Source organism: Aureobasidium namibiae (genome assembly GCF_000721765.1).
Source record: "Aureobasidium namibiae CBS 147.97 unplaced genomic scaffold scaffold_2, whole genome shotgun sequence".
Lineage (NCBI taxonomy): Eukaryota > Fungi > Ascomycota > Dothideomycetes > Dothideales > Saccotheciaceae > Aureobasidium > Aureobasidium namibiae.
Window position 1 is genome coordinate 1,028,180 of NW_013581207.1, and position 26,920 is coordinate 1,055,099.

General features: G+C 51.8%; 10 protein-coding genes across 10 annotated transcripts; 5 read left to right on the top strand and 5 right to left on the bottom strand.

Moving 5' to 3' along the window:
- Positions 1–349: 349 nt before the first annotated feature.
- M436DRAFT_69700 (ferrochelatase-domain-containing protein) lies at positions 350–1,690 on the bottom strand (the record flags this gene model as incomplete). Its single annotated transcript, XM_013575731.1, has 3 exons — positions 350–816; positions 874–1,426; positions 1,493–1,690. The coding sequence occupies 3 exons, from the start codon at positions 1,688–1,690 to the stop codon at positions 350–352; spliced, it is 1,218 nt and encodes a 405-aa protein (XP_013431185.1).
- Positions 1,691–2,653: 963 nt separating this feature from the next.
- On the top strand, positions 2,654–3,525 carry M436DRAFT_69701 (UPF0005-domain-containing protein; the record flags this gene model as incomplete). The annotated part of the gene is made up of 2 exons (XM_013575732.1): positions 2,654–2,806; positions 2,860–3,525. The coding sequence occupies 2 exons, from the start codon at positions 2,654–2,656 to the stop codon at positions 3,523–3,525; spliced, it is 819 nt and encodes a 272-aa protein (XP_013431186.1).
- A 755-nt stretch (positions 3,526–4,280) lies between these two features.
- M436DRAFT_37849 (TLC domain-containing protein) lies at positions 4,281–5,803 on the top strand (the record flags this gene model as incomplete). The annotated part of the gene is made up of 4 exons (XM_013575256.1): positions 4,281–4,383; positions 4,444–4,757; positions 4,816–5,103; positions 5,159–5,803. The coding sequence occupies 4 exons, from the start codon at positions 4,281–4,283 to the stop codon at positions 5,801–5,803; spliced, it is 1,350 nt and encodes a 449-aa protein (XP_013430710.1).
- A 743-nt stretch (positions 5,804–6,546) lies between these two features.
- Positions 6,547–8,561, bottom strand: M436DRAFT_37931 (uncharacterized protein; the record flags this gene model as incomplete). The annotated part of the gene is made up of 2 exons (XM_013575268.1): positions 6,547–6,759; positions 6,825–8,561. The coding sequence occupies 2 exons, from the start codon at positions 8,559–8,561 to the stop codon at positions 6,547–6,549; spliced, it is 1,950 nt and encodes a 649-aa protein (XP_013430722.1).
- Positions 8,562–9,627: 1,066 nt separating this feature from the next.
- Positions 9,628–11,152, top strand: M436DRAFT_38305 (WD40 repeat-like protein; the record flags this gene model as incomplete). The annotated part of the gene is made up of 4 exons (XM_013575337.1): positions 9,628–9,736; positions 9,792–9,830; positions 9,880–9,980; positions 10,031–11,152. The coding sequence occupies 4 exons, from the start codon at positions 9,628–9,630 to the stop codon at positions 11,150–11,152; spliced, it is 1,371 nt and encodes a 456-aa protein (XP_013430791.1).
- A 388-nt stretch (positions 11,153–11,540) lies between these two features.
- Positions 11,541–12,983, bottom strand: M436DRAFT_37423 (uncharacterized protein; the record flags this gene model as incomplete). The annotated part of the gene is made up of 1 exon (XM_013575177.1): positions 11,541–12,983. One exon carries the CDS (start codon positions 12,981–12,983, stop codon positions 11,541–11,543), a length of 1,443 nt encoding a protein of 480 aa, XP_013430631.1.
- Positions 12,984–13,181: 198 nt separating this feature from the next.
- M436DRAFT_33290 (RNA-binding domain-containing protein) lies at positions 13,182–13,523 on the top strand (the record flags this gene model as incomplete). The annotated part of the gene is made up of 1 exon (XM_013575132.1): positions 13,182–13,523. A coding segment is annotated over one exon (342 nt), but the record flags the coding sequence as incomplete, so codon positions are not given.
- A 982-nt stretch (positions 13,524–14,505) lies between these two features.
- M436DRAFT_69706 (uncharacterized protein) lies at positions 14,506–15,665 on the bottom strand (the record flags this gene model as incomplete). The annotated part of the gene is made up of 2 exons (XM_013575733.1): positions 14,506–15,024; positions 15,078–15,665. The coding sequence occupies 2 exons, from the start codon at positions 15,663–15,665 to the stop codon at positions 14,506–14,508; spliced, it is 1,107 nt and encodes a 368-aa protein (XP_013431187.1).
- A 2,858-nt stretch (positions 15,666–18,523) lies between these two features.
- M436DRAFT_60573 (HAD-like protein) lies at positions 18,524–19,375 on the bottom strand (the record flags this gene model as incomplete). The annotated part of the gene is made up of 1 exon (XM_013575577.1): positions 18,524–19,375. The coding sequence occupies one exon, from the start codon at positions 19,373–19,375 to the stop codon at positions 18,524–18,526; it is 852 nt and encodes a 283-aa protein (XP_013431031.1).
- Positions 19,376–21,611: 2,236 nt separating this feature from the next.
- M436DRAFT_78504 (uncharacterized protein) lies at positions 21,612–24,787 on the top strand (the record flags this gene model as incomplete). The annotated part of the gene is made up of 5 exons (XM_013575899.1): positions 21,612–21,633; positions 21,828–22,066; positions 22,119–23,765; positions 23,824–24,032; positions 24,082–24,787. The coding sequence occupies 5 exons, from the start codon at positions 21,612–21,614 to the stop codon at positions 24,785–24,787; spliced, it is 2,823 nt and encodes a 940-aa protein (XP_013431353.1).
- Positions 24,788–26,920: the final 2,133 nt, after the last annotated feature.

A 26,920-nucleotide genomic window follows, 5' to 3' on the forward strand; every position in this document is an offset into this window, starting at 1 on the left:
TTTACGTACCATTTTTGCTTGCCAAGCACCGTCAAATCTCAAAAAACTTCAACGGCGTGACGTAATACCCTCGGGATTTGCGCATGTGACACACGTGGTCGGAGCGCAGTACGAGAACTTTGTGAGGATCTTATCAGATGATTCGGTCTTGCTACCGACTGCCATCCGAAAGATTATGTTCAGCAAAAGTTGTTGTCATTGTGAGGATGAACGCAATCAACAGCGAGTAAATAAATATGTGGCATCCGTAGCGGTCGTTTCCGCCGAGTTCCACCATCGACTAACCCTCGTAAAATCGCCGATATCGCCACCTCTCGTTTACATCCCTGTTTTCTAGATGAGGGAGCTTCTACTTGTCAGCACTCAGGCAGGCTACAGCACCACCAGTGAACATCTCTCGAGCATCCCTACAAACATCCTTCCGACAGTCGAAACACCTGTTCCCAAACTGACGGGAAGACCTCTCCCCACCATCTATATGCTCCTTGACCATGTCTGCAAGCGCTTCGATGAACAAGGGACTGTCGTTCAAGCTCTCAGCTCTCTTGATGGTTTCCTCATGTCCTGACTCACCGATCAGTTCCTCGTCGAGTTCGTAAAGCGTTTCGATATGATCAGATGTAAAAGCAATGGGAACCAGAAGTAAGTGTGTCTCTCTCTTCTCGATGAATTTTTCTACGACTTCGCTGGTCTGCGGACCTAACCAGGGCTGAGGTCCTACTTTCGATTGCCAGCACAAGCGGTATCGGTTGGAAAAGCAGAGATGCTGCATCACTGCATACACTGTGGCAGAAACCTCTGACGAATACGCATCGCCTATCCGAAGTGGTCTTGTCAGCTTTCATCGCGCCGAAGATTCTTATCACGACACACCTTGGTTCACCGCACGCATGGGCTGACTGTGTGCCGAGAAGATGATTGTAACATCCTTCCTCTTCTCGGTGGGATACGTTGCAAGACCGGCTTTGATATTGCGCGCAACAGCTTTCACAAACTTCGGATGAGCAGGCCAACGATCGATAATACTCCAATCGATGCGAGATCCAGGGCTCTCGAACTTTTCTCGACATCTGAACAATTCATTGATTGAACTACCAGTCGTTCCACATGAGTATTGCGGATACTGTGAGAAAGCAATCACTCTACCCCGTTTGCCAAATCCATCTTCGAGGAGCTTGAAGTACACGTCTTCGGTCAAAGGATGAGCATACCGAAATGCAACATATGGCAGATGCGGTGCTGAAGAAGGCGACGTATTGTCCAGAATTCTGCAAGTCTCTCGTGCTTGCAACTCAGACCATCTGCGTATAGGAGAACCACCACCGATCTCTGCATATTGCTTCCGGATCTTCGATGTTCTGAGTCTGGTGATGATATCCGCAAATATCTTTTGAAACCGTCCGAAGGGAATGATGTCTCCGTCTGACTATTGTTGATTGTCAGGATTAGAACGTAAGTCATGTCAGGATAGTTCGTGCAAGGACGACCTTACAAAGAGGCTATGCAAAAAGTCTCGAACTTCTCCCTGATGACCAGGGCCGCCCATGTTCATGAAGACTACAGCGGTCGGCCCATCTCTTCCAAATTCAGTATCTGTCTTTGTGCTGGACTGTCGCTGTAGCTGCTGAAGACGACTGATCCGAGCTCTCCACGGTATGGCATTTAGCCCTCGGACTAGACTTGTAGCCATACTGGTATCAATTGCGAACAGCTAGTGGCACATGGCTTGAACGTCAAAACGAAGCAGGCCAACCTCTACACCGCCAAGCATCAAATTGAACAGCGTGTTCACGCTTGACATCGAAAAACATGTGTCCGAGAATCCTACGGCCGCTAGTAGATCTTGTGTATTCACCGATCCATCGATTCGGGATTGATGTTGAGAAGTCGTTTCGGGTTGACGAGCAAAAGGTAAAATTACAAAACGTACAGCAGCAGGGATTCCCACGTGGTCACCCACCGTAGTACTAATCTGCCGTTCAACTGCTTATGTATGGCAGAGCGGACGGGATGCCCAGTTTTCAGCTGACTGTGGCCGTACGTGAAGTTGTAGCGGATTTTGACGTATAATAATTTTGCCTATCTCTCCACTCTATCCCATCCTTCCAGTTTTCGCATGTTCTGAGGAGTGTAATGCTCGTTGATGAGCCTGAACTCGTTCTCAGCAAACACGCCCGAGATCCCTATACGGCGGGCCCAGCGGTCAGGGTAGATGGACAGGCATTGAACGGCAGTCTGCCAGGTGCCTCTGATATCTTGGTATAGCCACAGCGAGTAAGAGCATCCGCTCGACAGATACTTGTTTCAGCTTGGGCTTCAAGCCAGATTCGGTTGTCGCTGATATATTTGGTGCACTCGATATCTCAATGTGACTGGCGATAGCATAACGTGCGCTTCTTGTTCTTGTTCTGATCATATTACAGAAATTGAGGTCTACATCACAGACCGGCATACAGAAAAGTGAAGGCGAAAGAAGACGGAGATAACGGAGGCTCAGCCGAGTTTGGGAACGTGACCCCGGATTGATGACGCTGGAAGCTTCGGCCGGCTGTGCACTCGTCGCCGCTTTCCTTTCTTTGCTATCAATTACCTGAGCATCTCTTTGACCCACTTCAAACTATCTTTTTCAGCCAGCGCCTTATCACACACAGCGATGGCATCCACCACAAAGTATCAGGCAGCGCCGACGCGCGACTCATTCGAGGAGCAGAGCTACAGCCAGCCACCACCATCTTACCAGGCAGAAGCCTCTGGCGTCCTTGGAGTTCCTAGAGACGAAGACGACAATGTCCCAGATGACTTTAAGGTATGTTGTATTGCAACACAGAGCACAGGGACAATCTCACTGAGGTACCACAGTTCGGTGGCTCTGTCGCCGAAGCGACTCTCGACATCCGCATGCAATTCGTCCGCAAGGTCTACTCGATCCTGACCGTCCAGCTTCTCGCGACCGCCGCTCTCTCGTCCGTCTCATTCTTCAGCCCCGGATACAAGGCATGGATCCAGACCAACCAGTGGATGATGTGGGTCTCGCTCTTCGGTGCCATTGGCTTCATGCTCTTGACCTTCTGGAAGCGCAAGTCGTACCCTACCAATCTTCTGTTCCTTGCTGGATTCACCGCCATGGAAGCATACTCGATCAGTGTCGTCACATCCTTCTTCGAAAGCAAGATTGTGCTTGAAGCACTCATCTTCACTCTTGGTATCTTTGTCGCACTCACCCTCTTCGCCTGCCAGACCAAGTACGACTTCACTAGCTGGATCCCCTACCTTGGCGGAGCTCTATGGGTTGTGATCATCTTTGGATTCATGGCAGCCTTCTTCCCTCACACCAGCACGATCGAGTTGGGATACGGCATTGTCTGTGCCCTCATCTTCAGTGGCTACATCTTGGTGGACACGCAGCTGATCATGAAGCATTACCATGTCGAGGAGGAAATTGCTGCTTCCATCTCACTCTACCTTGATATTATCAACCTGTTCCTGGCTATTCTCAGGATCCTGAACAGCCAGCAGAACAACTAGAGTGGAGCTGTGAAGGCTGTCGAGAGTGTACAAGGTGGTATTGGATGATGAAGGCGGAGTTTCGGAAAGTGGGGTTCAGCAGGTTTTGGATGGGAAAGGTTCTTCTTAGTTTTGCGATTACACCGAACAAAGACAGGTTTCATGTTGAATTATTTCCGACGTTGTTGGATGGACGTGGTTGTCGCCAACTCGGACCATGTGGACCATAGCAGAAAGTGTGTCAGGTCTGGTCCCCTCCACCGCACTCGGCCGGGAGCCAATCAGACGGGCAGTCAGTCGAGTCGGTGGAGATGGTAAGCTCTGGCGGCAGGGTTAAAGGGGGTCGCCAAGGGTCTGGGGTTGGCGGCGTTGCAATCGACTTTTTGATCGTTTCAACCGCTGCACTTTTGATACGCGTGTCTTCAGCCATTCACTGCCACGCGCATTGGATCTTTGCATCTGCGAGACGGAGCTGCTTCTTGTCCGGCTCCATCGCCAGCTTCGGCTTCCCACGACATTGGACCGCGTTGCAACTTGCGTTTTTGTCTTTGTGCTTAGACGCCCACTGCTCCGACTTTACCTCCGTGCTAGACCGTTGAAAGACAACTGGCCGAACTCTGGCTCCGGACGCTGCAAAACTCGCTCCTCACTCTCGCTCACACCCGTCAATGCTGCTTGTCTGATCTGCTGCATACCACTGTCCATTCTCGCCAATGGCTTCGGTCGCTTCCCGTCCCGCTACGGCCGATGCCCAATCGCTCCCGCAACATCTCAACATGCCTACTTGCAACCCCAGATCCCAGCTCAAGAAGCGATCAAAGAGGAAGCACGATAGTCTATCGAGCTCGCTGTGCGCTACCCTCGTTGAGCACCAACTAGGTACATCTCCACCGACCATTGAAGCTCCGGAACGACAAGAGCAATGCTGACCTATCCCAGGCCTGTCGATCAACGTGCTCATGCTCCTCGTTTTGACGCACGTCTGCTTCCCTAGCCTCCGATCCTCGACCATCCAATACTTTACCCTCTCATACTACGATGCCGAAACCCGTCTTTACAACCCTGGATGGCAGGACCTGAAGTTTGTCTCGCTCTGCATCATCGTCTTCACCGCTCTTCGCGCGGCAGCTATGGACTACGCCCTTGTCCCAATGGCCAGAAAATGTGGTATCTACAAGAAGAAGGCCACCATTCGCTTCGCCGAGCAGGCATGGCTAGTGCTGTACTACGCTACATTCTGGTTCCTTGGATGTGTGCGTATCACCACAATCCTCAGAGTCTATGTGTTGCGATAACTAACACACCAAGCAGTATCTCGTATATGAATCCCCATACTCCAACAACCTGCCCGCAATGTGGTCAGCTTTCCCGACACGCTCCATGACTGGCCTCTTCAAACTCTACTATCTGGCTCAATTCGGCTTCTGGTTGCAGCAAATTTTGGTCATCAACATTGAAGAGCGCAGAAAGGATCATTGGCAAATGTTCACCCACCACATCATTACCTGCTTGCTCCTGATTGGCAGCTACGGCTACTACCAGACCAAGGTCGGCAATGTCATTTTGTGTCTCATGGATGTTGTCGATTTGGTGTTCCCTGTAAGTTTTGCGTGCACGAAATTCTTTACGCTAGATGCTGACTGTGACTGTGCAGATCGCGAAACTGCTCAAGTACATGGGCATGCAAACCGCTTGCGACATTGCATTCGGCGTCTTTATGCTTTCGTGGTTTGTCGCCAGACACGTCTTCTATCTCGCCGTCTGCTGGTCCATTTACGCCGATGTCCCCGTCGAAATGCCCTACGGATGCTACAATGCCGAGACTGGCGTCAAAACTTCTGAAGATGGCGGTAACGAGGTCCTCTCGAATGTGCTGCACGCCTACACCAGCGGCAACGCCGACGTATGCTTCAACGAGAAGATCCACTACGGCTTCCTTGGCCTGCTACTCGCTCTCCAAGTCATTACGATCATCTGGTTCGGCATGATCTGCCGCGTCGCATACCGCGTGGTTCTGGGCAAGGGAGCCGACGACACCCGCTCAGACGACGAAGAAGAAGAGGAAGAGGAGGGAGATATCGTGGACACCGTGAGAGATTTCCCTGAAAAGGAGCCAGAGCTGCGATTGGCACCGCAAGAGGAAGAGGTGGGCGTTGAGAGCCTACGGTTCACACGCCGACCCAGCCCGGCGGCCAAGCGGACTTCTGAGAAGCCTCGCGCGAGTGGCATCAGCATACCCGGCAACCACAAGGATCTTTTGGGTCGCATCGGATGCGATAAGCCAGCAGGCGGGTCTTGAGAGCTTTCCTTGCTTGGTCATGTTCCTGGTTTTTTTTTTCTCCATGTTCGGCTTGTTTTGTTCTTTTGGAGTTTCTTCAATCATGGTTTGTGTGTTTTCTGTTCCCCCTTTCTCTCAAGGCCTCTCGGGACGGCTCATGACGTACGGATGCAATCATGGTACATCTCTTAGACAGTCAAAACATCTTATAGAAGTGCGGTGGACTCTTCTTAACGAAAAGTAGAAGAAAACAATAAGTTTTTTACGAAAGAATGAAAAAAGAAAGACTTATTCTAAGTATATCTGACCTTTTTGAGTCACGGTTTGCTTCAAGTAGAGCTGTGTACTAAGCACCCACATGGTCTCACTTTGCACCAAAGAAGACGATTTTGCAGTTGCAAGACATTGCGTGTATCAAGCGTGTGAAGAAGACTTTGATTGTATAGCTTTCTAATCGAAACCGCCATCCGCCGGAAATGGAAAACACAAGCAAGCAAGAAGGAAATTCAGTTGCGAACGTTATCAAAGCAATTCGTCGAATGTGTATCAGTTCGCCATGCTGTTCGTTTCATGTCGTTAAAGGGGGGCCGTAGTATCTGCTGCTGGAGAAGCCGCCATGCCATTGCGTTTTGGATCAGAATAAAGGCAAGCAAAAAGAAACAAGAGCAAGAAGGAAAGGAGGAGGCAAGGAAAAAGCAAGAGATGCCTCCAGCAAAAGTCGTCCGAGCCCAAAGCAGAAGCAGACTCAGATAGTAAGCCTGTGCTCATCGGTATCTGCCCGATCGCTTCGAGTCGTAGATGACCTCGCGTTCGTAGATACGCTCATCGTATTTGGAACGAGGTTTTGCAGGTGGTGAGCGAGGCTTGGGAGGTGGGAGTCGTTCAAGTTGTTCGCGTTCCCATTCGATCTCTCTGATGCGATCGCGACGTTCGCGACGAATGTCTTCGGAGAGCTCGACGAGCTGAAGCACGTTTTCCTAAATTGCAAATGTTAGCTTCTTGTCTTGTTTGTGGGTGGTTGAGACGACCAAGGCAGACGTACATATTTCAGGTATTCCATGACGTAGAAAAAATGCTCAGAGTCCTCGTACTGATAACCCATCTCCTCGATGGCTTCTTTGATGACCAGGTCTTTGGTGACTTCGGTCCACATGTCTTTGGTCACCTTACGCTTCTCCTCTTTGCGTTCAGGTGCAGGGCCGCCGGGACCAAAGTCGGTGACAAACTCTTCGTCGGCAGTGTAGAACTTGCTTCGTCGGGATCCGTTGTATTGCTGCCAGGTGATGTCTTGTCGACCGCCTCCCAGACCATCCATCTGCACTCTTCTGGTACCGGGAGGAACGTCGACTAGACCCCAATCTCGGGTTGCACCGTTGTGCGCTTCGCCCATATAGCCACGCTCGAGTGCTTTACGGTTGTAGTACTCGGCTTCAGCAGCAATCTCATCATCGTAGCGACGTTGAGGTGCAGAGACTGAGCGAGAGCGGGTAAGCTCAACATTGCGCTCCATCTCAGGCTCACGCGCACGTGCTGTACGAGACACATCGCGCTCGAAGGTGATGTTCTCCTCGTAACCTCCATTGCGAGTGTTGCGTCTGCGAATCTCAATCTCAAGACTCTCATCTCTGGGTGCAGGAGGGGGGCTTGGAGGTGCTGGGGGAGGACTGGGCACCGCTTCAGGTGAGCGAACACGCTCAATGCCATGATCGATATGTCTGTGATGCGTAATGATTTCCTGAATGATAGGCGGGCGGACAATAGGCTCTGGCGGTGGTGGCATGGGCTCTGGGGACGGCTCTCTGACTGGTTCGGGGCTGGGTTCGCGAGGAACAGATCTCTCTCGTCTTCTTATGATGATCTCTTCCCTTTCATCTCTGAGGGGAGGAGGAGAGTGATGTTCGTGCTCGCGGCGACGGATGATGATTTCCTCGCGGTCGTCTCTAGGAGGTGGTGGAGGGGAAGGCTCGCGACGTCTGAACAGCCATTCTTCCTTTTCGCGAGCGACCGGACCTGGGCTGCGTCTACGATAAGGTGGGAGACTATGCTCGCGCTCGCGTATACTGATCTCTTCTCTTTCCATACCGCGCACACTCCGGGCTGGAGGAGAGCGTGTCTCCTCATGGCGGAAGACGAACTCCTCTTCAGCGACTTCTGATCTCGCGGTTTCGGAACGAGGAGGTCGGCGATCTCCAGCGCCCCTACGAAAGACTATGTCGGGAGGGGGGCCTCGAGGCGGCTCTGGGTCTCTCTCTCGCTCTTGTTCCCTTCTACGAATCAAGATGTCCGTCTCTTCAACTTCTCCACGATCTCTTGGTCTAGGACGCGACTGGTCACGATCACCATGTCTAATGATGATCTCTTCGCGCTCGACGTCCCTCGGATCTCTCGGAGGCGGTGGTCGTCGCTCTCGAAGTGGAGGCTCATTCCTGCGCTCTCTAATAACAAGTCCATCCCTCTCAACTCTTTCTGGAGGACCTCCTCTGCGCGACATGGTGTCTGGATCTCTGCGGGAAACATAGTCGGCATAGTCGTCGGACTCGCGGTTCTTAACCACGAGTGGGCCAGCATTCGTTCGTCCATAGTCATCGTGTAGAAAGTCTGGAAGTTTTGCGCCGCGGGGGCCTCGGCGGTCGCTCACGACGGATTCCGGACGGTCAGCATAGCGGGTTCGGTTGATGTCGACTTCGATGTCCTCATAGTTGCGCGCAGGTCGAGGTCTTGCGTAGGGATCGCGCTCACGTTCGTTGTAGACATCAGCAGGAGGATAACGCCGAGACATGACGGGGTGCTGGCTCGTCGCCGGGACGTTTTGAAACGGTCAGAAAGTGAAGCTGAACCGACGAGTCAAGCCCAACGTGGGGAAATGTCAGAAACCCACAAGCAACGCGAGGGCAAGAGCGATGCACAAGCAGACACTCCGAGAAGGAGAAGCAGAGTCGTCACACGAGAACTGCCAGCTCGGTGAGCGGGAGACAAACGACCAGATCCTGGAACAGTGGAACTGGAGAGGCTGGTGGGTGGTGGGGGCCATTCGTTTGTGGCTGCAGGTTGGTGCCCAAGCGTCTGCACACTTGACGTATTGCTGTAGACCTTGATTTTGGCAGAGAGCATGCGTGCTGGGGCTCACAGTCACTCGACTGAGATTTCCAGTGACAGCGCATGGAATCTTATGCATCTTGATAGCTACATGTCGAACTTCCCTCTAAGAGTAAACAGACAGATGCTTGTTAGTCTCATTAAGCATTCTTCCACTCGAGCAGTATCCTGCTCTTCTGTGGTCTTGTCACAATCTATCTCAGCTCTAAGCTGAGCATTCTACGCTGGACAGAAAGTGTTCTCGTACCGATACAAGGTGGAATGGCTTTCTGTCAAACCAAGGCTTGTTTCTTGGTTGAAGGGTCGAGCCTTCCCGAACAGATGTGGGGCTATCCCGCAACCTTCTTGTTTCAGCACAGGTCATCTCTAACGTTGACAACAGACGACATCGAAACACCTCACACTCTTATATGGTATTCTAATCCACCGTTTACAAAGGTTCGTATCATCTCTCTGCCCGACAGATATCAAACCTGGTGGAACGCTCAACGACAAGCTCCAAGCCAGATCGTCCTGCAACCCTTGTGACTGCCTAGTGGCATGTGATTCAGGGTCATCTACTGCCCCGGATATCTGGACTATCTATCAATCACCAACACAGTGTTTTTGGCATTGGCAACGCACCTTTTCCTGGAACCAGTCAAATCCTCACGGAATATGGACTGCTCATGAACCATAATCCTGTATCGGTCCAACTCCCGCATGCCAGTACACACTCCACGGTCCGATACCACGATTGAGCCAGCGTCATGGACACAAGACGTCCCATCAAGGACACCGCCGAGCCAAAGGTGCTCTCAGTGGCCTTCAACAACGACTGTACCAGATTCGCCTGCGGGTTGGACGATGGCTTGAGGGGTGCGTTTTCAGATGTGACCCCAGCCATCAGGTAATAGCTGACCATACGTTCTAGTATTTCGTGCCAAGGACTGTATAAGAACCATCAAAGAAGGTATGTCACGGTGTTTGTGATCAAACCTCAGGTCTCTAACCACTACTAGCACCTCGTCCTGGACACGGTCTCGCTATCGTAGAAGCTTTGGATGATAGATACGCAGTCTTGGTGGGTGGCGGAAGGTTGCCGAACTCATCGCCTAATAAGGTATATCACCAAATCACGTCAGATACATGAACCATACTGATCTTGTCAAGCTTGAATTCTGGGACCTCGTCGAGAAGAAGAAATCAAAGGAGCTCAACTTTGGCGAACCGATCATCGCCGTCCGAGTCACCACCAAATACTGCATTGTCGTCCTGATGGATCGCAGTATATCTCTGGAGTACAGTAAAGATCCAGAGACCGGTGCAATCACTCTAAGCACAGTGAAAGCATTGTACCGGACCGCGAAAAACCCGTACGGTCTCTGCTGTATCAGGGGCGACTCATTAGCGCTACCTGGAGAGACTCCTGGACAAGTACAAGTTTTGACACTATCTTCGAAGGACAAGAAGGTTTTCAAAGCTCACGAGCAATCTTTGAGACAGATGGCTATGAGCAGAGACGGCAACATCGTTGCCACTGCTAGTGAACAAGGCACCATCATCCGTGTCTTCAGCACCACCGATCCAACAAAATCCACCGAGTTGCGACGAGGCCTAGAGTCTGCGTCAATATGGGGCCTGGCCTTCTCTCCCTCGGCATATTTTATCGCCTCTACGTCCGAAAAAGGCACATTGCATATCTGGAACCTCCGTGCTCCAAGAGCATCAGGAGAACGTTCACGACAACCGCCCGAACAGCGAAAACGCAACTCTCTCAGCCGCGTTAACCACGATTACGACACGATATCTCACACATCTGGATCTTCGTCACCACTTCCAGGCGCTGTGGCTACAGCAGCAGGGGGCTACATGTTACCACCACCAGATCTCCGTCACGCACCACCCGCCACTGCACCTTCACTGACATCAATCTTCAGCGGTATGGCCAAGGGCACCAGATCATCCACGTCTATCGAATTCACCATTGGCTCAGATCCGCCAAACTGGCAAGGTCAGCCGCGGTACACCAATACAACACTTCCCAACGGACAAACTGCCAAGCTCAAGGTGGACAATGTGGCTGTGCCTGGTAGGCCAGATGGTAAACCGCCGAAAGGAGTGATTGCCTGGGACCCGGAAGGAGGAGATAGAAGGCTGTGGATTGTGGAGGGTGGAGCAGATGCTAGATGGGAGGTGTTTGAGCTTGCGGATGATTTGAACACAGGCGGTGTCAGGGTTGCGAATACGGGGTTCAGAAACTATCTGACCAGGCAGTTTCCTGAGAGGAGTTGAGGAGAACCGCGAGCTGTGTAGTCGTTTGGTCAGGTTAGACCAATTCTTTTCAGATACAAAAACTCTTCATTATGGCCAGATGACTTTGCACAATTTGTGGTTGGATATCGGTTATTGTAATCCTTTTCGATGAAACACAGCCATCTCTATACACCACATCTCTACACACCAGCATCTCTCGTAGGCCGAGGACTGTTCTGCGCACTATTGGCACCTCTGCCACCTTTCATCAAGCTCGCAAAGTAAGCTTCCAGGTTCTCTGTCGGCAGATCCTTGGCCACATCTTGCGTTGCACTATTCGACGACGCGGGAGCCGGTGATTGGGGACTAAATGGCGTTGTAGTACCACCTGGTGTCGGTGACGCAGCGGGTTTGTTGCGTTCCTGTTTCATCTTATATCAGTAAACGTGTTTTCGGGAAAGCGGTAAAAGGGAAGATTAGATACCTTTAGACGTCTCAGCACTTCATCCGCATCGTATTGGATTCCTCCCATGTTGAATTGAACGGGGCCCACATGCTCAGCCATTGCTCTAGCACCTGAGTCATCGGCGGATGAGTGGGATGGTGTGCTGGGTGCATTGGCCACACGACGGGCTTCACGAGCTTTCTTCGCTGCTTCGTCTTCAGCGCGATAGCGATCTAGACTTTCTGCTTGAGCGGCCAAAAAGGTTTGATCGGGTGTACATTCCACTTCCAACTTTGGCTGTGAAGGAGCAGGTGGATGTGGGTTTTGTATCTGTTGTTCGTAGAGGGAAATCGTAGTGTCTTGATCCGAAGGAGGCGAGGGTTCTGCTCCCCCTAAGGTTTGGGCGTCGGGCGTGGAAGGTAGAGTTGGAGAAGGAGGTGATGAGGGTAAATCTTGGATTTCGACGCCCCAGGCTCGACTGATGCCTTCGACGTCGAAGCCTTCGCGCAAGACGCGGATCTTGCCCCAGCTGTCCCAGCCTGGCGGTACGAGAACTCTGTCGCGGTCGACGACGTTGTGTTTTGGTGGGCCGTCTGGTGAGGTGTTGACGTCTAAAGCGTGGTGGACGAGTGGTTGTAGTGAGCCTGGCTGAGCGGGCATGGTGTAGACGAGGCCAGCACCGTGTTTGAGCAGGACTGTCCGTAGGAATTGGAGGATGTAGTCGAAGTGTGCTTCACGGTAGCCGCGCTCTTTCTCGAGAGATTCAATGTGCTGAGCATTCTGACAGACGACTAGGAGGGGAAGGCCTAGCGGATCATCGTGCTCGCCGGGACCCAGAGGGAGAGGAGTGTGGTTGTCGGTCATACTTGTAGCAGTATCGCGATGACGGCGTTGTTGAGAGGCAGCCATGTTCTCTTGCAGAGCGACTTGGGCAGGTTCATCGAGCGAGGAAGTTACGAGGTTGAGTAGACGGACCCATTGGCGTAGAGTGTGGATAAAGTGCCATGGTTTGGCCCAATCGAGAAGGATGACAGCGGCAGTATTGGGAATGGCTTGAGGAGTAAGGAGACGGGCGAGCAGAGGGGCATACTGCTTGTCGGGAGTGCTCAGGGTGTATAGCGACAAGCGAGCAACCATGTCGTCGTGGTCTGTGTCGAGGAGGTTGTGGTAGGTATATCCCAGTCCGAAGCGTGTAGCGAGAGGAGGGGCAGCATTCTTGTGGTCGGGTTTCCTTGGGCGAGTCGTCTTCTGTTGCTGCTGTTGGGCCAGAGAGTCGACAAAGTCGCGCTGCGAGTCGATGGAGCCGCCCAGGACGATCAACTTCTTGTCGGGCAGCCTCTTGCCGCTGGCCACCTTGTCCAGCAGGGTGGACCACATGTCCTGCTCGCTGCTCCCCGGCCGTGACTTTGACTGAGAGCGCGCCATGGGGGTGGTTGCTTGCGACAAAAGTGTAATGTTCGAGAGAGTGTTTACAGCAGCTCCAAGGCGGTCAGGGTCAAGGCCAGGGTCACTCTCAAGCTTTGGTCAAACGCCTTTCACATGCCATCAAGGTCTGGCAACTTTTGTAGCCCGCAGCGTCATCATCAACTTTTTCCCCTTCGCGTCCTTCCACCGCATACCGCCATGAACCAGATCAAACAGGTCCAGCGCCTCAACGAGCGCGAACTCGAAAAAGTCGTTCCCTCCAACGCCTCCTGGCACACCGACTACCGCGACACGGCCTACATCTACGTCGGCGGCCTCAACCTCGACCTGTCCGAAGGAGACATCATCACAATCTTCTCCCAATATGGCGAGCCCGTCTGGATCCGCCTCATGCGCGACAAGGAGACCGGAAAGAGCAAAGGCTTCTGCTGGCTAAAGTACGAGGACCAGCGGAGTTGCGATCTCGCCGTCGACAACCTCGGCGGCGCAACCGTCATGGGAAAGATGCTTGCTGTCGACCACACAAGATACAAGAAGCGAGACGACGAGGATGAAGATGAAGGATACGTTGGTCAGGACAAGCAAATCGCCGGTGCACATGCTGAAGAGTCGGAAGCTGAAGAGGAGGCCAGACCTCTGATCAAGGAAGAGCTCGAACTGGCAAAACTCATGCGCGACATGGAAGACGACGATCCCATGAAAGCATACATGATTGAGCAAAAGAAGGAAGAAGTCGAAAAGGCATTGGCAAAATCATCATCCTCATCCACGAAACACGACGACTCGCGTCGCGAAAAGCGACACCACCGCTCAAGACGCGACCACGATGAAGATAGACACAGAAGACGCAGAAGAGACTCGTCACGCGATCGTACAGACGACAGACGCGATCGCCATCGTTCTCATAGAGACGACCGTTCGGAGTCACCCAGGAGGGACAGGCATCGCTCTACTAGAGATTACCACGACTCTCCTCCCAGACGCGAAAAAGAAAGCAGACGGAGGGATTACTCGAGGTCACCAACTCCTCCAATCAAAGAACGCGACTACAAGCGTAGAGAACGCAGGCGTTCATCTACTCCTCCACCCCGCCGAAACGATTCACGAAGCATATCCCCTAGACCTAGACGCTAGTAGAATGAGCTATATGTACATACCCAAAGTCATCTTGTTCAACTTCTGTCTAGGCAAAGCATTGTGTGCGACGTAGTGTATAGTTTTCAGATTGTGAACAGCATGGAGAGTCCGGCCAGGAGGCGGCATACCCTGACTGGACAGGTTGAACCGTACCGATAAAGCTCGAACGTCACTCACATTCGGAGCACTGCTACGCGACTGTACAAGTTTCAGCGATTGGAACACTCATCAAGAATTGAAGTTCTAAGAAGTCGTTGAGGATAAAATTTTGTACAGTATTCCAAGGAGGGCATATACAAGATATCTGATAGAGAGTGACGAAAACATTAACGCTACTTTACAAAACACAAAAGGCCATAAAAGTCATCTCAGCTCCAAACTTCGTCTACTTGGGCTGGCAAGCAGCAGCAGCATCAGTAGCGTTGGACGAAATGTACGACCACTCGATGGTGTACTGGTCAGAGCCACGGTACTGGCCAAAGTTGGTAGCGTACTTGGAAGGCCAGCTGTGGTCGTAAAGAGCACAGTACTGGCCAACAGCCTCACCGTTCTTCAACAGCATGTAAGTGTTGTAGTACTGGCAGGTCTTGATGGCAGCACCGTTTGAAGGGGGGTGAGCACGAGCGTAGTCGGCTTGGGCAGTGCAAGCAGCGGCACACTTGGAGATGTCGAAAGGTCCCTTCTGGAAGATACGGACGCCAAGGTAGGTGTCCTTGCCGTTGCAATCGAAGGGTGCGTTGATAGCGGCGTTACCGAGGTAGATGGGGTCGGTGTAGCCGGGAGGGGTGACGATCTTGTTCGAGGTGTAGCCGTTCGAGCCAGCAATCACGACGTGGAAGTCCTTGCGGTATTGACCAAAGTTTTTGGCGTTGGATGTGGACACGGGACCTCCCCAGAATACACACTTTTGGAGGATTAGCATCGTTCTAGTAAGAGGTAAATGTCACAAAAACTTGCCTTGATGTTTGTGGTTGAGGGAGGGTTTGCGCAGGAAGCATCATTAGGGTTGAGGGTAGGGTCACGCTCAAAGTAGATGTTGAAGGCAGCACATCCCTCAATGGCATCGCACTTGGAAGCACAGGTCTGGGTCGAGTACTCGTTAAGCAGAGTGTAGCCCATGTAGCCATAGGCCGATGAGCTGGCGTTCAAGTTGGTGAAGCTGTTGTAGTATCCCTCGGGAGTCGAGGCAGAGTTGGCAGCAGTTGCGAAGTCGCCGTAGGCAAGGAACGCCTCGGGAGTATCAGGGCTGACGGTTGGGCCAGCACCGAGAGGCTGAGGCTTGCAAGTGACAGCAGCTGCGCGGACCTTGAGGCCAGAAGTGGCATCGGTGTCGACACCAGAGGCCTTGACCTCAGCAGCAACAGAGGTGGCAGCAGCAGAGGGCTCGTATGCAACAGTGCTGGCCTTAGCAGCAACGTCGACAACAGGGATGGTAACAGTAGGAATAGGAGCCAGAGCATCAACGGCGGCCCAGTCGATCTCCTGGGGGAGAGGGTTGGCTACAGCCAGAGCTGCAAAGGCAGCGGCAACGGTGAAGGAACGCATTTTGTCTTGTGTCTTGAGAGACGGAAGTAGATGAAGTAGATGGTAGTAAAGAAGCAGATGCTTTTGGTAAGATGGTCTTCCAACTTACCGGATCATGGGCATATATATATATACTTGAACTTGGAGAGTGTCCACACTCTAGTCGCACTATGACACTCTACCCTGCAAACGAGCATCACCGCGTCTCTTTTGGCAATACTCAAGCCGTCCAAGATCCTGAACAGAACTCAAACGAGTCCAGGCCAAGGCAGGATCGCGAGTAAGTCTGCCCTCGAGTGCTTGCCGAGAATAGCAGGCGGGTGCTGATGTCAAGCCAAATACAGAAAGTGGAGTCCATCTTGACACGAAGGAGCAGAGCAATTGTGGTATAGAGAGCACGGAACCTCGCGAAGAGCATCAGATCAGGGAAGGATGTTGCGACTCTGCAGGGTGCTATTACGGTGGCTGACTCTAATTCAAGCCCAGAGGTCGTGGAAGTGTGCCGTTTCGAGGGGCCCTTTGCTTGGCAGGATGGCCAAACTGAACTTAGTTCTCATGACGGGGCTTCTGTGGTTTGGTACGCCTGTCTGGTTAGTGCAGAGGAGGCAAGTTTTCCCCTTGGTCGTGCCGTGCGGTTCCTGCTTGCGTGAGCGGGTGATCTTCCGGGAAAGCAATAGAGAGAACTCTGGAGATTCTTTCAGTCACACTTCATCTCGCTTCGCGACTTCGATTGATGAAGGAGTCAGTGCCTTGTCGAGAATCAGGCAATGCGAAGAGGAGTCTTTGATGACGGTCAGTCCCACTCGCGATCTGACTTTATTGTCCCCGCGCTCCTTCAGAGAATCGCGCGCGCGAGGCCGTTTCCTAGATGGTCGTTTCGAGATCGACATGATGCTAAGTTTGGGGAGTGGGTACCGCGCGTGGAGAATGTCTTAACCATCATCAGGATATGCCAAGGCTTGATCTCGTCGAGAACAGTTGATCATTGCCTGCTGGGTACCAGTTGTCGCAACGCACAGAGTCAAGTCAGACTCATGAAGCTCTAGAGGGAGGTTTGCCATTCGATACTCCAAATAGAAGGTGGTTCTTCTTCTGCAAAGCCTTGAGCGGCCAGATGACTTCGAGCGATTGCCAAAGTATAACATGTCAAACGTTGCATAAGATGAACGTAAGTTCGGGTAGCAACTTTCTACATATAATTACTTTTGTAGCCTCGTGTCATGATCGCGTTCCTTCCTATCATGCAGCAATGATAAGTTGCAGCAGCTAGCTATGCCATTATGACTGCGCCGTGCTTGTGTGCGGGTCTAAAGGATTCGCCCCAGGCGCAAAACCACGACCCATCTTTCGAACCCTTGAATGGCGTTGTGCCCCGTGTCATTGTGGGCTGAAGAGAGACACTGTTCCACTGTGAAGATGTCTCGGGCACAACCACAGAAACTCAACGATTGTCGCAAGGCGAGACTGCAACTGTCTCGGAATCCGGAAGACCTTCACACTGGAACTGCGCGAGTCAAGCTTCCAGGGCATATCCATCAGACTTCTGGAGTGGCTATGTCAGCCGACGGCCCGTCTTGTGTGCTGTCAAGCTCGGATTTTGCTTTGCGACTACACGCGCCATGGATATTCTCCCGCGGCGGCCCTGAAAGCTCGTGTATGTGAAGCATTTGCCTCTGCATGCTGAGCCCCCAATCGCTGCTATTTTCGCTGAACAAGGTGCTAATAGTGTCATGCAAGTCGATCCTTAGTGTATGGCTTTCTTTTGCGATCAGGATGTCATTGGTGCATCCACTCTTTGTCCACGAAGCCATGTGGTCATCGAGCGGATACTTTTCGAATAATGCAAAGCATTAAATTCTCCGACGTGAAGATAGACCAAACTCCATTCTTTCTAAAGGGTCACATTCATCGATATCAACCTGATCCAGTGTAAGCTTTGTCAATTTGACCGCAATAAGGTTGTGCAATACCTTGGGCGGAGACTGCATCTGATAGAGGCGCTTCGAGCAGCCTGTCTATCTCTGGACTTGGGCGCGCAGAAGGATCTAACATACGAGGAAGGCGATCATTTAACACGAACATGCTTACCCATCTGAATGGCCGAGAATAGTACCAACACTGCTCCGCAGATTCAAAGTCAAGCATCATGATCACCGCTGATGATCATTGTTCTCCGTTGATCTACAGAGTGTCGTGCAGATTTGCGGATAGAGGCCGATCATTCTGCGCACGGCACGAGGTGTCTAAGTGATATCCTTCGAGAGTTCTCGGCAAATTCCTCGGTCACGGCCTCGCCGATAGGAAAAATCGATACCTCTATCAGATTGGGTTCACATCTATTGAACATTCTCGTCTTCCAGTCTAGCTGCCGCAGGACCGGACCAATGCTACAACCAACCAGAGATCATATAAATGCTCACATGACACCGCAAGGTTCACGAGGGCGGACAGAAAGTATAGGTTATGTTTGTTGTGCAGAAAGGAGGGCATGGCAATCTCTCGGCGGTGCCTTACCAACTACAGCAAGGTGGCACAACGCCCTCCTTATGTGGCATCCGATTCTTGCCGACTGCTCTTCGCAGATCAAGTCCTGCCACATGGTGCGGCATATGGAAAACTATCAATAAACAGATCAGCAGGGGCAAGAGTTCACATGGTGCATGCCATGATATCAAACAAACGATTCGCATGCGGGCAGTATGAATACTGTATTCATTAGTGATGGATTAATCTGTCCAAACTTTTTCTTCAATAAGCGGATGCATTATCTTTTCCAGAGCACCTTCGCTCATGCCAACTCATGTGTGGCCCCACATCGTCATACTCATATCCTCGTGAGGTAAAAGTGAAGGCCATCACATGTTGGCCTTCTTGGGGAGTCATGCCAGACTCTGCTCGACCTTCTCCATGCAGTCGAAGAACTCGTTCCAGTGGTACATGATAACAATGGCACCACACTCCTCGGTCAGCATCTTGGCCATTCTGTCGATTTCCTCCTTGTCGTCGTAAGCACCAACGTAGCCGATCAGAGGGATCTTCGCGTTCTTGGCAGCGGTAGCTCCTGACTTGCTGTCCTCGATGGCTACACACTGGCTGGGCTCGACACCAATCTCCTTGCATGCGTGGAGGTAAATGGCAGGGTCCGGCTTCGATGTTGGCTTTTCGAGGGAGGTGGCAGCACTGTAGACGTGCTCTGCGGGGAAGAACTTGTCCTGGCCGACCTTGCGGATGGAAGCCTGGACTCTTGAGAGGGCGGATGATGATACAACAGCAAGACCGTACTTCTTGCTCTTGTATAGCTTCTCGAGGACTTCGGTAGCACCGGCGCAGGGCTCGGCCTTCTTCTCCAGTGTCTCGACAACCTTGCCGAGCTCGCGGTCAACGTATGCGTTGAACTCGTCCTCTGGGATCTCGAAGCCGTATTTTTTCTGCAGAGAGACCATCATACCTCTGAAGTTTTGGCCGACAAACTCCTTGAGGAGCTGAGGGCCAGTGTAGCGAGCCGACTTTCCATGCTTTTCCAGAATCTCGTTGGCAAGTTCAGCACAAGCCTCGAACGCAAGGTGCTCACTCAGAACGAGGGTGTTGTCGCAGTCGAACAGAATCTCCTTGATCTTTTGTTCCAGTGTTAGCCATCGAAGCCAAGAGATGATGCTGATCCACAGGATGAGGTAGCCTATGAGCTGCTCGAAGCTGAAGAGCTGTTCGAAGATGAAACGTACCGGTGCCATTGCTGATGAGCTTGAAGTGGATGTTGAGAAGAAATAGGGTATAAGTCGGTGACTGGAGCGGATTATATATACACGGAGCGAAGGAAAGAAGGTCACGAAGCGATGCGCTGTGCAATTAACAACACAGCAGCGTCTTGTTGATTCGAGTTGCACATCCCCTCATCGGAATTGATCGACGTCATGTTCCCCTCCAACCAACCGGCACGTCCGGGCTTTGACCAACTCTGCTGCATACCGCTCCCGCGAGCTTGAAGCTTCTCACCGGAAAAACAACATCTTGCTCACTCAAAAGCAAGCTCCTTGCCGGTCATGCTCAGAGGCTTGCAGCAAGGTGACAGAACGCAGCTGAAGCGCTGCCGGGTTGACACAAGACTGCTGCTGTGTCTCCATGCGACAACTGCCCGCAAGCTTGAGCGGGGCAAGCATCGCTTCAATCTATCGGCTAATGTAGAGATCGAGCCTGCCACTCGCACACGGTCCTTCAGGGAAGCAAGGCATATTCCTGAATGATTTGACCTGCGGTTACCGAACAGTCTCACGACCAGCGTTACATTGAGCTCCTTGAATCTGGAACCTTGAATCACATTTACAACTTGTGCTATAGCAAAACCATAAACTCTCGGTGCCATCTGTCCCACGGAACATTCCAACTGAGTTGTGACACCACATGCACCGAGGAGAATACAAGTCACTTGGTGAAGGAAAGCGTGGCTTAGTTGCACAAACACAGCAGATACTCACAATGGGTTCGAGAAGAGATCACCAGTGTACGGACGTAGAGACACCTACAGGCGTACTTACAAAGAGCTTTTCCTTGTTCTAACATTCGCTTTGTAACGCCGTCTTCGTCATGTTCCCGGCGCTTGTCCGACACTTGTACATCCCGCTAACATTCTACTCATTTCATACATATGATTCTACCGACCCAGACTTAGGTGCTGGAGACACAAAGGTATATACGTCTTTATGTGATGATTGCTTCCTCCGGTCAGCTATTGAACGGTAGGGTATCTTTGCGGATTGGTAATGTCGTTCGTCGAGAGCTAGCTCCGAACAACTTGGACATTACCTTTCCATCTGTTGCTTAGACCTCAATTGATCGGCCAGTATTCATGGAATTTGATTTGATTTGATTTGATTTTCTTAAGCTATTTACCCCGCAAGGAGTATTCATGGAAAAGGAAAGCAGATGGTAGGTATCGGAAAAATCCTGGCCAGGGTGGCCAAGCTGACTACAAATCTCTAGCTTCGAAATTCTTCTTGTGTTTCAAGTCACACAGACAGTGGTCTTCACATCGAGCCTCAACATTGACTGCTCTCCAGGAGGGTGATTCAAATGATTGGTCAGGCTCGACGAGAGCTTACGACGAGCCATACCCTAAGGGCAATCACGAGTCTTCTCGTCCGAACTCTCTAGATCGCAAGGCAGCAGCTCTCTTGGCTTTTGGCATGAACGCGTATGTAGTGGCGAAGACATCGGCAAAGGAGACTCACAGCACCAAAAGCCGAAGTTGTTGTTGGAAGCAGTCGAGGTTGAAGTGGCAGGCCATGACGATGCAAGAGTTCGGGCCGAAGACGGCAAAAGGTTGTTGCTATGGTTTCTAAAAACAGCACGGCCCCAAACGTATCGTACGGAGCGTATTGCGCATTTGCAGGGCGGCGCATTACCTTGATAAACAAAAGAGTTCATATCGATTGGCGAATCGCATGGCGCAGCAAAGTGGAAGCCACGCAAGAGAGAGACATCTCGACCAGGAGTCGAGTCCAGCGCCAGAGTGTATCCGATGTTACCGCAAAGGAGGATTGCTTAGTGAGGCTGTGGTAAGAAGGACGCGTTTCAGGGTTGGTGCATGTTCGGGGTGCAAGGAAGAGGGGAGGGGATGACTTCAGCTGCATCTGCTTGCTGTAGCAACGGGCCTTGATCTAGTGCCGCTTTCGCCAATCTCTTTTTCAAAACCTAGAATACATCCTATAAGTCTTTTGTTTGACCTACGCTTTGTCTACGATATTGCGATTCTGTCAGGTGTTTTGGGAGTATCGCAGTCGCAAAAGCGCGAACGCCTCGAGTAAACAAACTCCACGTCAGCCACGAACCAATCGATTCTCGGACTTCTGACAGACAGCTGCTTGAAGCGCTTCTGAAACCAGCACAAACAGCAAGAGAAAGGGAGAAGCAAGTGTTTGCGCATATCGATTCAAGCCGCGCATACGGGATATTGCAGAGAGTGTCGCAGACATGTCGTACAACCGTCTTGGCCGTAAGTGCAACAACACCCAGCACCCAGAGTGGACGAGTGGACAGGAGTGAAAGAGCATGGAGAGAGCGAGAGTTGGGGAGGGTCGAGGTCGGGATGTGGCAGCATTCCTCAGACGCTCCATGTGGACGCTCCGTGTCGAGCACGCGTTCCAGACATTAAGAGCGAGTTTCGCTGACCGGGGCATCTTGTCGCAGCATACGGCCGCCATTCCCCTGACGAAGACGAAGCATACGGCGCCCAGTCGCAAAACCCATTTATGGATCCTCGCGCCGGCAGATCACCGTCCCCAGGGCATCCCTTAGAGTCGTACGCTCTGCACGACAACCCCTACACTCACGACGAACCTCTACACATGCCCATGGGTCCGGGTCCTCGGCCAGGCGCTTCGCCCATGCCTGGAACCCCCTCAGACAGACTCCATCCCCAGCCTACAGTAAGCTCACCTAGACAATCTCGGTGGGCGCCTTGCTGACCACGCACCACAGTTCTCGGTAGAGCACGTTCCCGGTTACGGTCACAACGATAGCTACGACTCGCAGCATCATTATCCTCCTGGCGATTACGCCCTGAACCCCGAAGACCACCACGATGCATACCACAATGAGCCCTACCAACCTGCTCTGACTCCTAACGAGGAGCTGTACGGTCCTCCATCTGGCGAACAACATCCCCACTACTGGCAAGACGAGGTCGACACACGCCCTATTCTGCAACAGGATTCTGCCTACGGGCCTGATCCGCATCAGATGCCCACTCCTGTCATGGAAGAGCAAATGGAATTGAACGCAGAGCAACCGCAATCTGGAGGTGGTATCCGCAGATGGAAGACAGTCAAAGAAGTCCAGCTCTTCAACGGAAACCTAGTGCTCGACTGCCCTATACCTCCGAGACTCCTGAACCAGATTCAGCACGCTCAACCTCCGGAGCGTGACGAGTTCACACACATGCGCTACTCGGCTGCCACCTGCGATCCTTCCGAGTTCTACTCGGAGCGCTTCACTCTGCGCCAGAAGCTCTTTGCTAAACCAAGACATACCGAACTGTTCATCGTCATTACCATGTACAACGAAGAGGATGAGCTCTTTGCCCGCACTATGATCGGTGTCATCAAGAACATCGAATACATGAACTCGCGAAACAGCAGCAAGACTTGGGGAAAGGAGGCTTGGAAGAAGATCGTTGTTTGTGTTGTCAGCGATGGCCGTGCAAAGATCAACCCTCGTACCAGAGCCGTTCTCGCTGGTCTGGGTGTCTACCAAGATGGAATCGCCAAACAGCAGGTCAACGGCAAGGATGTCACTGCCCACATCTACGAATACACTACCCAGATGACACTCGAGCTCAAGAAGGGTGTAGTTTCCGTTAAGAAGGGAAACACACCTGTTCAGATGCTGTTCTGTCTCAAGGAAAAGAACCAGAAGAAGATCAACTCGCATAGATGGTTCTTCCAGGCTTTTGGAGAGGTTCTTGACCCAAACATCTGTGTCCTGATCGATGCCGGTACAAAGCCAGGCAAGGACTCTATCTACAAGCTCTGGAAGGCCTTCGATCTCGAGCCCATGTGCGCCGGTGCTTGTGGTGAGATCAAGGCCATGCTGGACCATGGTAAAACTCTCATCAATCCTCTGGTCGCTGCGCAGAACTTCGAGTACAAGATGAGCAACATTCTTGACAAGCCTCTAGAATCCGCCTTTGGTTTCATTAGTGTCCTTCCCGGTGCGTTCTCTGCTTATCGCTTCATGGCTCTTCAAAACGACAAGACTGGTCAAGGCCCGCTCGAGAAGTACTTCGCTGGTGAGAAGATGCATGGTGCCAATGCCGGTATTTTCACTGCCAACATGTACCTTGCTGAAGATCGTATTCTCTGTTTCGAACTGGTGTCAAAACGCAACTGCTCTTGGATTCTACAATACGTCAAGTCGGCTACTGGCGAGACTGATGTTCCTACCGAGATGGCTGATTTCATTTTGCAAAGAAGACGTTGGTTGAACGGCAGTTTCTTCGCTGCAGTCTACGCTCTTGCCCATTTCCATCAAATCTTCCGCAGTAATCACTCCGTTGGTCGCAACTTCATGTTTATGGTCGAGTTCTTCTACCAGGGTGTCAGCATGCTCTTCGCTTGGTTTGCTATCGTAAGTCTCTTGACGTGCCTGAATTCTGAAGTTGGTTTGCTAACACATCGCTTGGTAGGGCAACTTCTTCCTCGTCTTCCGCATTCTCACAGGTTCACTCTCCGATTCAAGTCTCAACTTTCCACCTGGAAAAGTGTTAGGCGTACTGTTCGAATGGATCTATCTTGCTGTCTTAATTACTTGTTTCGTCCTCGCGCTCGGAAACCGGCCGCAAGGTTCGAACAAATTTTATATGACGCAGGTTTACTTCTGGGCTATTCTCATGGCGTAAGTCCTCAATACTTCTTTGAGATGACTCAACTAAGATTTGCTCTAGATATCTCATGTTCGCAACCGTCTTCATCACAGTCAAGTCCGTGCAGGCACAGCTCAAAGAACACGATCACTTCACGTTTAGCATGCTCTTTACCAACTCGCTGTTCTTGACGCTCATCGTGTCAATGGCCAGTACATACGTCCTGTACTTTGTCGCCTCCTTCATGTTTCTGGATCCTTGGCACATGTTCACATCCTTCTTCCAGTACCTTCTCCTCACGCCGACTTACATCAATATTCTCAACGTCTACGCTTTCTGCAACACTCACGACATCACCTGGGGTACCAAAGGAGACGATAAGCCGGAAAAATTGCCTTCCGCCGTTACCAAGCCAGGTGGTAAGGTCGACGTTACTATTCCGAGCGACGACCATGATCTCAACAGTCAGTACGAAGAGGAACTCCGTGTGTTCTCGACGAAATGGGCCCCTCCTGTCAAGACCCCTTCCGCATCCGAGAAGCATGAGGATTATTACAAGGGATTCAGAAGTGCTGTTGTTTTGGCCTGGATGTTCTGCAACCTTGCACTCGCAGCAGTCGTTCTCAACACAGGAGGACTTGATCGTGTGTCTGTCGGCGTTCAAGATGACAATCAGCGCAGTACCATCTACATGAGTGTCGTACTCTGGAGTGTTGCAGTTCTTAGTGGCTTCAGGTTCATTGGAGCTTGTTGGTTCTTGGTTGTTAGACTGATCAGGGGTGTTTAGATGTCATGCTGTTCATGACTTGTCTCACGGAATAATGACTTGGGATTGATAACATGGTTATGATGATGTACTGTAGCGAGGCGTTCCATTATGTTCTTGATATTTACTTCTTGCTCTCTCCTATTTCCGTGTTTATCTTCGCTGTTTGCTACAATGTTGATCGTCCTCCGTGTAAGAGATAGCTGATGAACTGCAAATGTATAGTCATCAAGCTATCCTCATCAATACTGATAACGATGTGTGCTCGTCAGGACCGTCAGTGAAGAGCATTGCACATTCGGGCTCACACGGTGACAAAGAAAGTATATGATAGAACAAGCTGGCGATGGACGATGATATTGCTCGGTTGTTTTTGTATACTGCTAGCACTTGTTTGCCTCCACACAGCAAGCAAGATCAAGCAAGAGCTTTCTTCGCATGGATCAGGAACGAGAACAATTCTTGAGCCAACTTTTCCTATTCCAACTCTGTGGTCACTCCTGTCCGTGTACTCTATTCTGCATTGACTGGCCGGCACGCGAGAGAAGAAGGCGCCAATTTGATCTTTCCGTTTCCGTCTTCTAACTCCACCACACCAGCGCCTTCTTCATCTGACCGCAAGTTCTATTCACTGTTTGGCATCGCCGTCTCTCACAATAACAGTGAAGAAGCGCGTTGCGAAATTCTCCATCTCTTGTCGATACTTAAGCCCTCTGCCCTTCCACTTCAACCCTTCCTTTTTCCTTCCACTCAACCGTACTTCGACCTTTCGACGTGCACTCCTTCCCTTGGACTCAAGTCTTCTTCTTTAACAACACTCACCACCCATCTTTCATCATCATGTCTGATTGGGACAACACTGCTGGTAAGTATCCACAAGGCGTGCGCATGTTGCAGTGCGCCTTCACCCGGTCAACCCTCTTGGTCTTCCTTGATCAAGCTCGGTCCTTCTGTTCTCACCTGCCTTCATCCGCCTTACCTTTTTCTGTCTATCCAAGCATTGGGCTGGCGCAGTCACTGTGTCCAAGACGTGTCACTAACACCATCTATAGCTCCCAGCTGGGAAGAGCCTGCCGCTGGCGCCAATACCGCTGAGTGGGTCGAAAACACTGCCGCCGCTGGTATCGACGCAGAATACTCGGGCATGGGCCTTGAGTCCATCTCCAAGCACGCTGTTGGCCCCGGTGATGACACCTGCCGCAAGTGAGTCACCACTGCAGTGCACTTCCCTTCTCATCACTAACATGCCCACAGCTGTGGCCAGTCTGGTCATTTCTCTCGCGAGTGTCCCGAGCCCCGCCAGGACTCCGGCGAGTGCTTCAACTGCGGTGAAACTGGACACAACAAGGCCGACTGTACTAACCCCCGTGCCGAGCGCGCTTTCACTGGCATCTGTCGCACTTGCGGTGGCGAAGGTCACCGCTCTTCTGAGTGTGCTGAGGCCGTCTGCAAGAAGTGTTCCGGTACTGGCCACAGCGCCGCCGCTTGTACTGAGAAGTACAACGTCTACCCCGTTGGCCTTCCTGAGATTGACAACCCCGACCACGCTTGGGACAATCTCCTTGCCGCCAATGACACTGGCGATGCCGACGACTTCATCCAAGCCTTCTGGGTCTACTCCAAGCTCGCCCCTGAGCTCACCATCTTTCAGCTCGAGGAGTGCTTCCGCGAGGCCGGCTTCAAGTACTACCTCGTTGCCAAGGAGCAAACTGTCCCTTCGAAGGTCCACACCAACGTCGACCTCCAGGGCAACGCTGACAAGAAGTATCAAGTTTCCTTCCAGAAGAGTCTTAAGCCTCGTCGCGCCATCCTTGCCGAAGGCTGGCCCAAGAGCCCCGAGGAGAACCTTGAGCGCCTGCACGATGCTGGCTTCCCCATGGACAGCTTGAAGCCATACTGCTCCAACTGCGAGGAGGTCGGTCACACCATGAAGTCCTGCACCGAAGAAAAGCAGATCATCGAGAAGCCCAAGGTTACCTGCTCCAACTGCAACAACGAGGGCCACTACATCCGCGACTGCCCTGAGCCTCGCGCTGTTCGTGGCGGCGGCGGTGATGTCGAGTGCAAGCACTGTGGCGAGCAGGGCCACTTCGTCAAGGACTGCCCTACCAAGGTATTTTCTGAGCTTCATCTGTCAACTGATCGTTACTGATA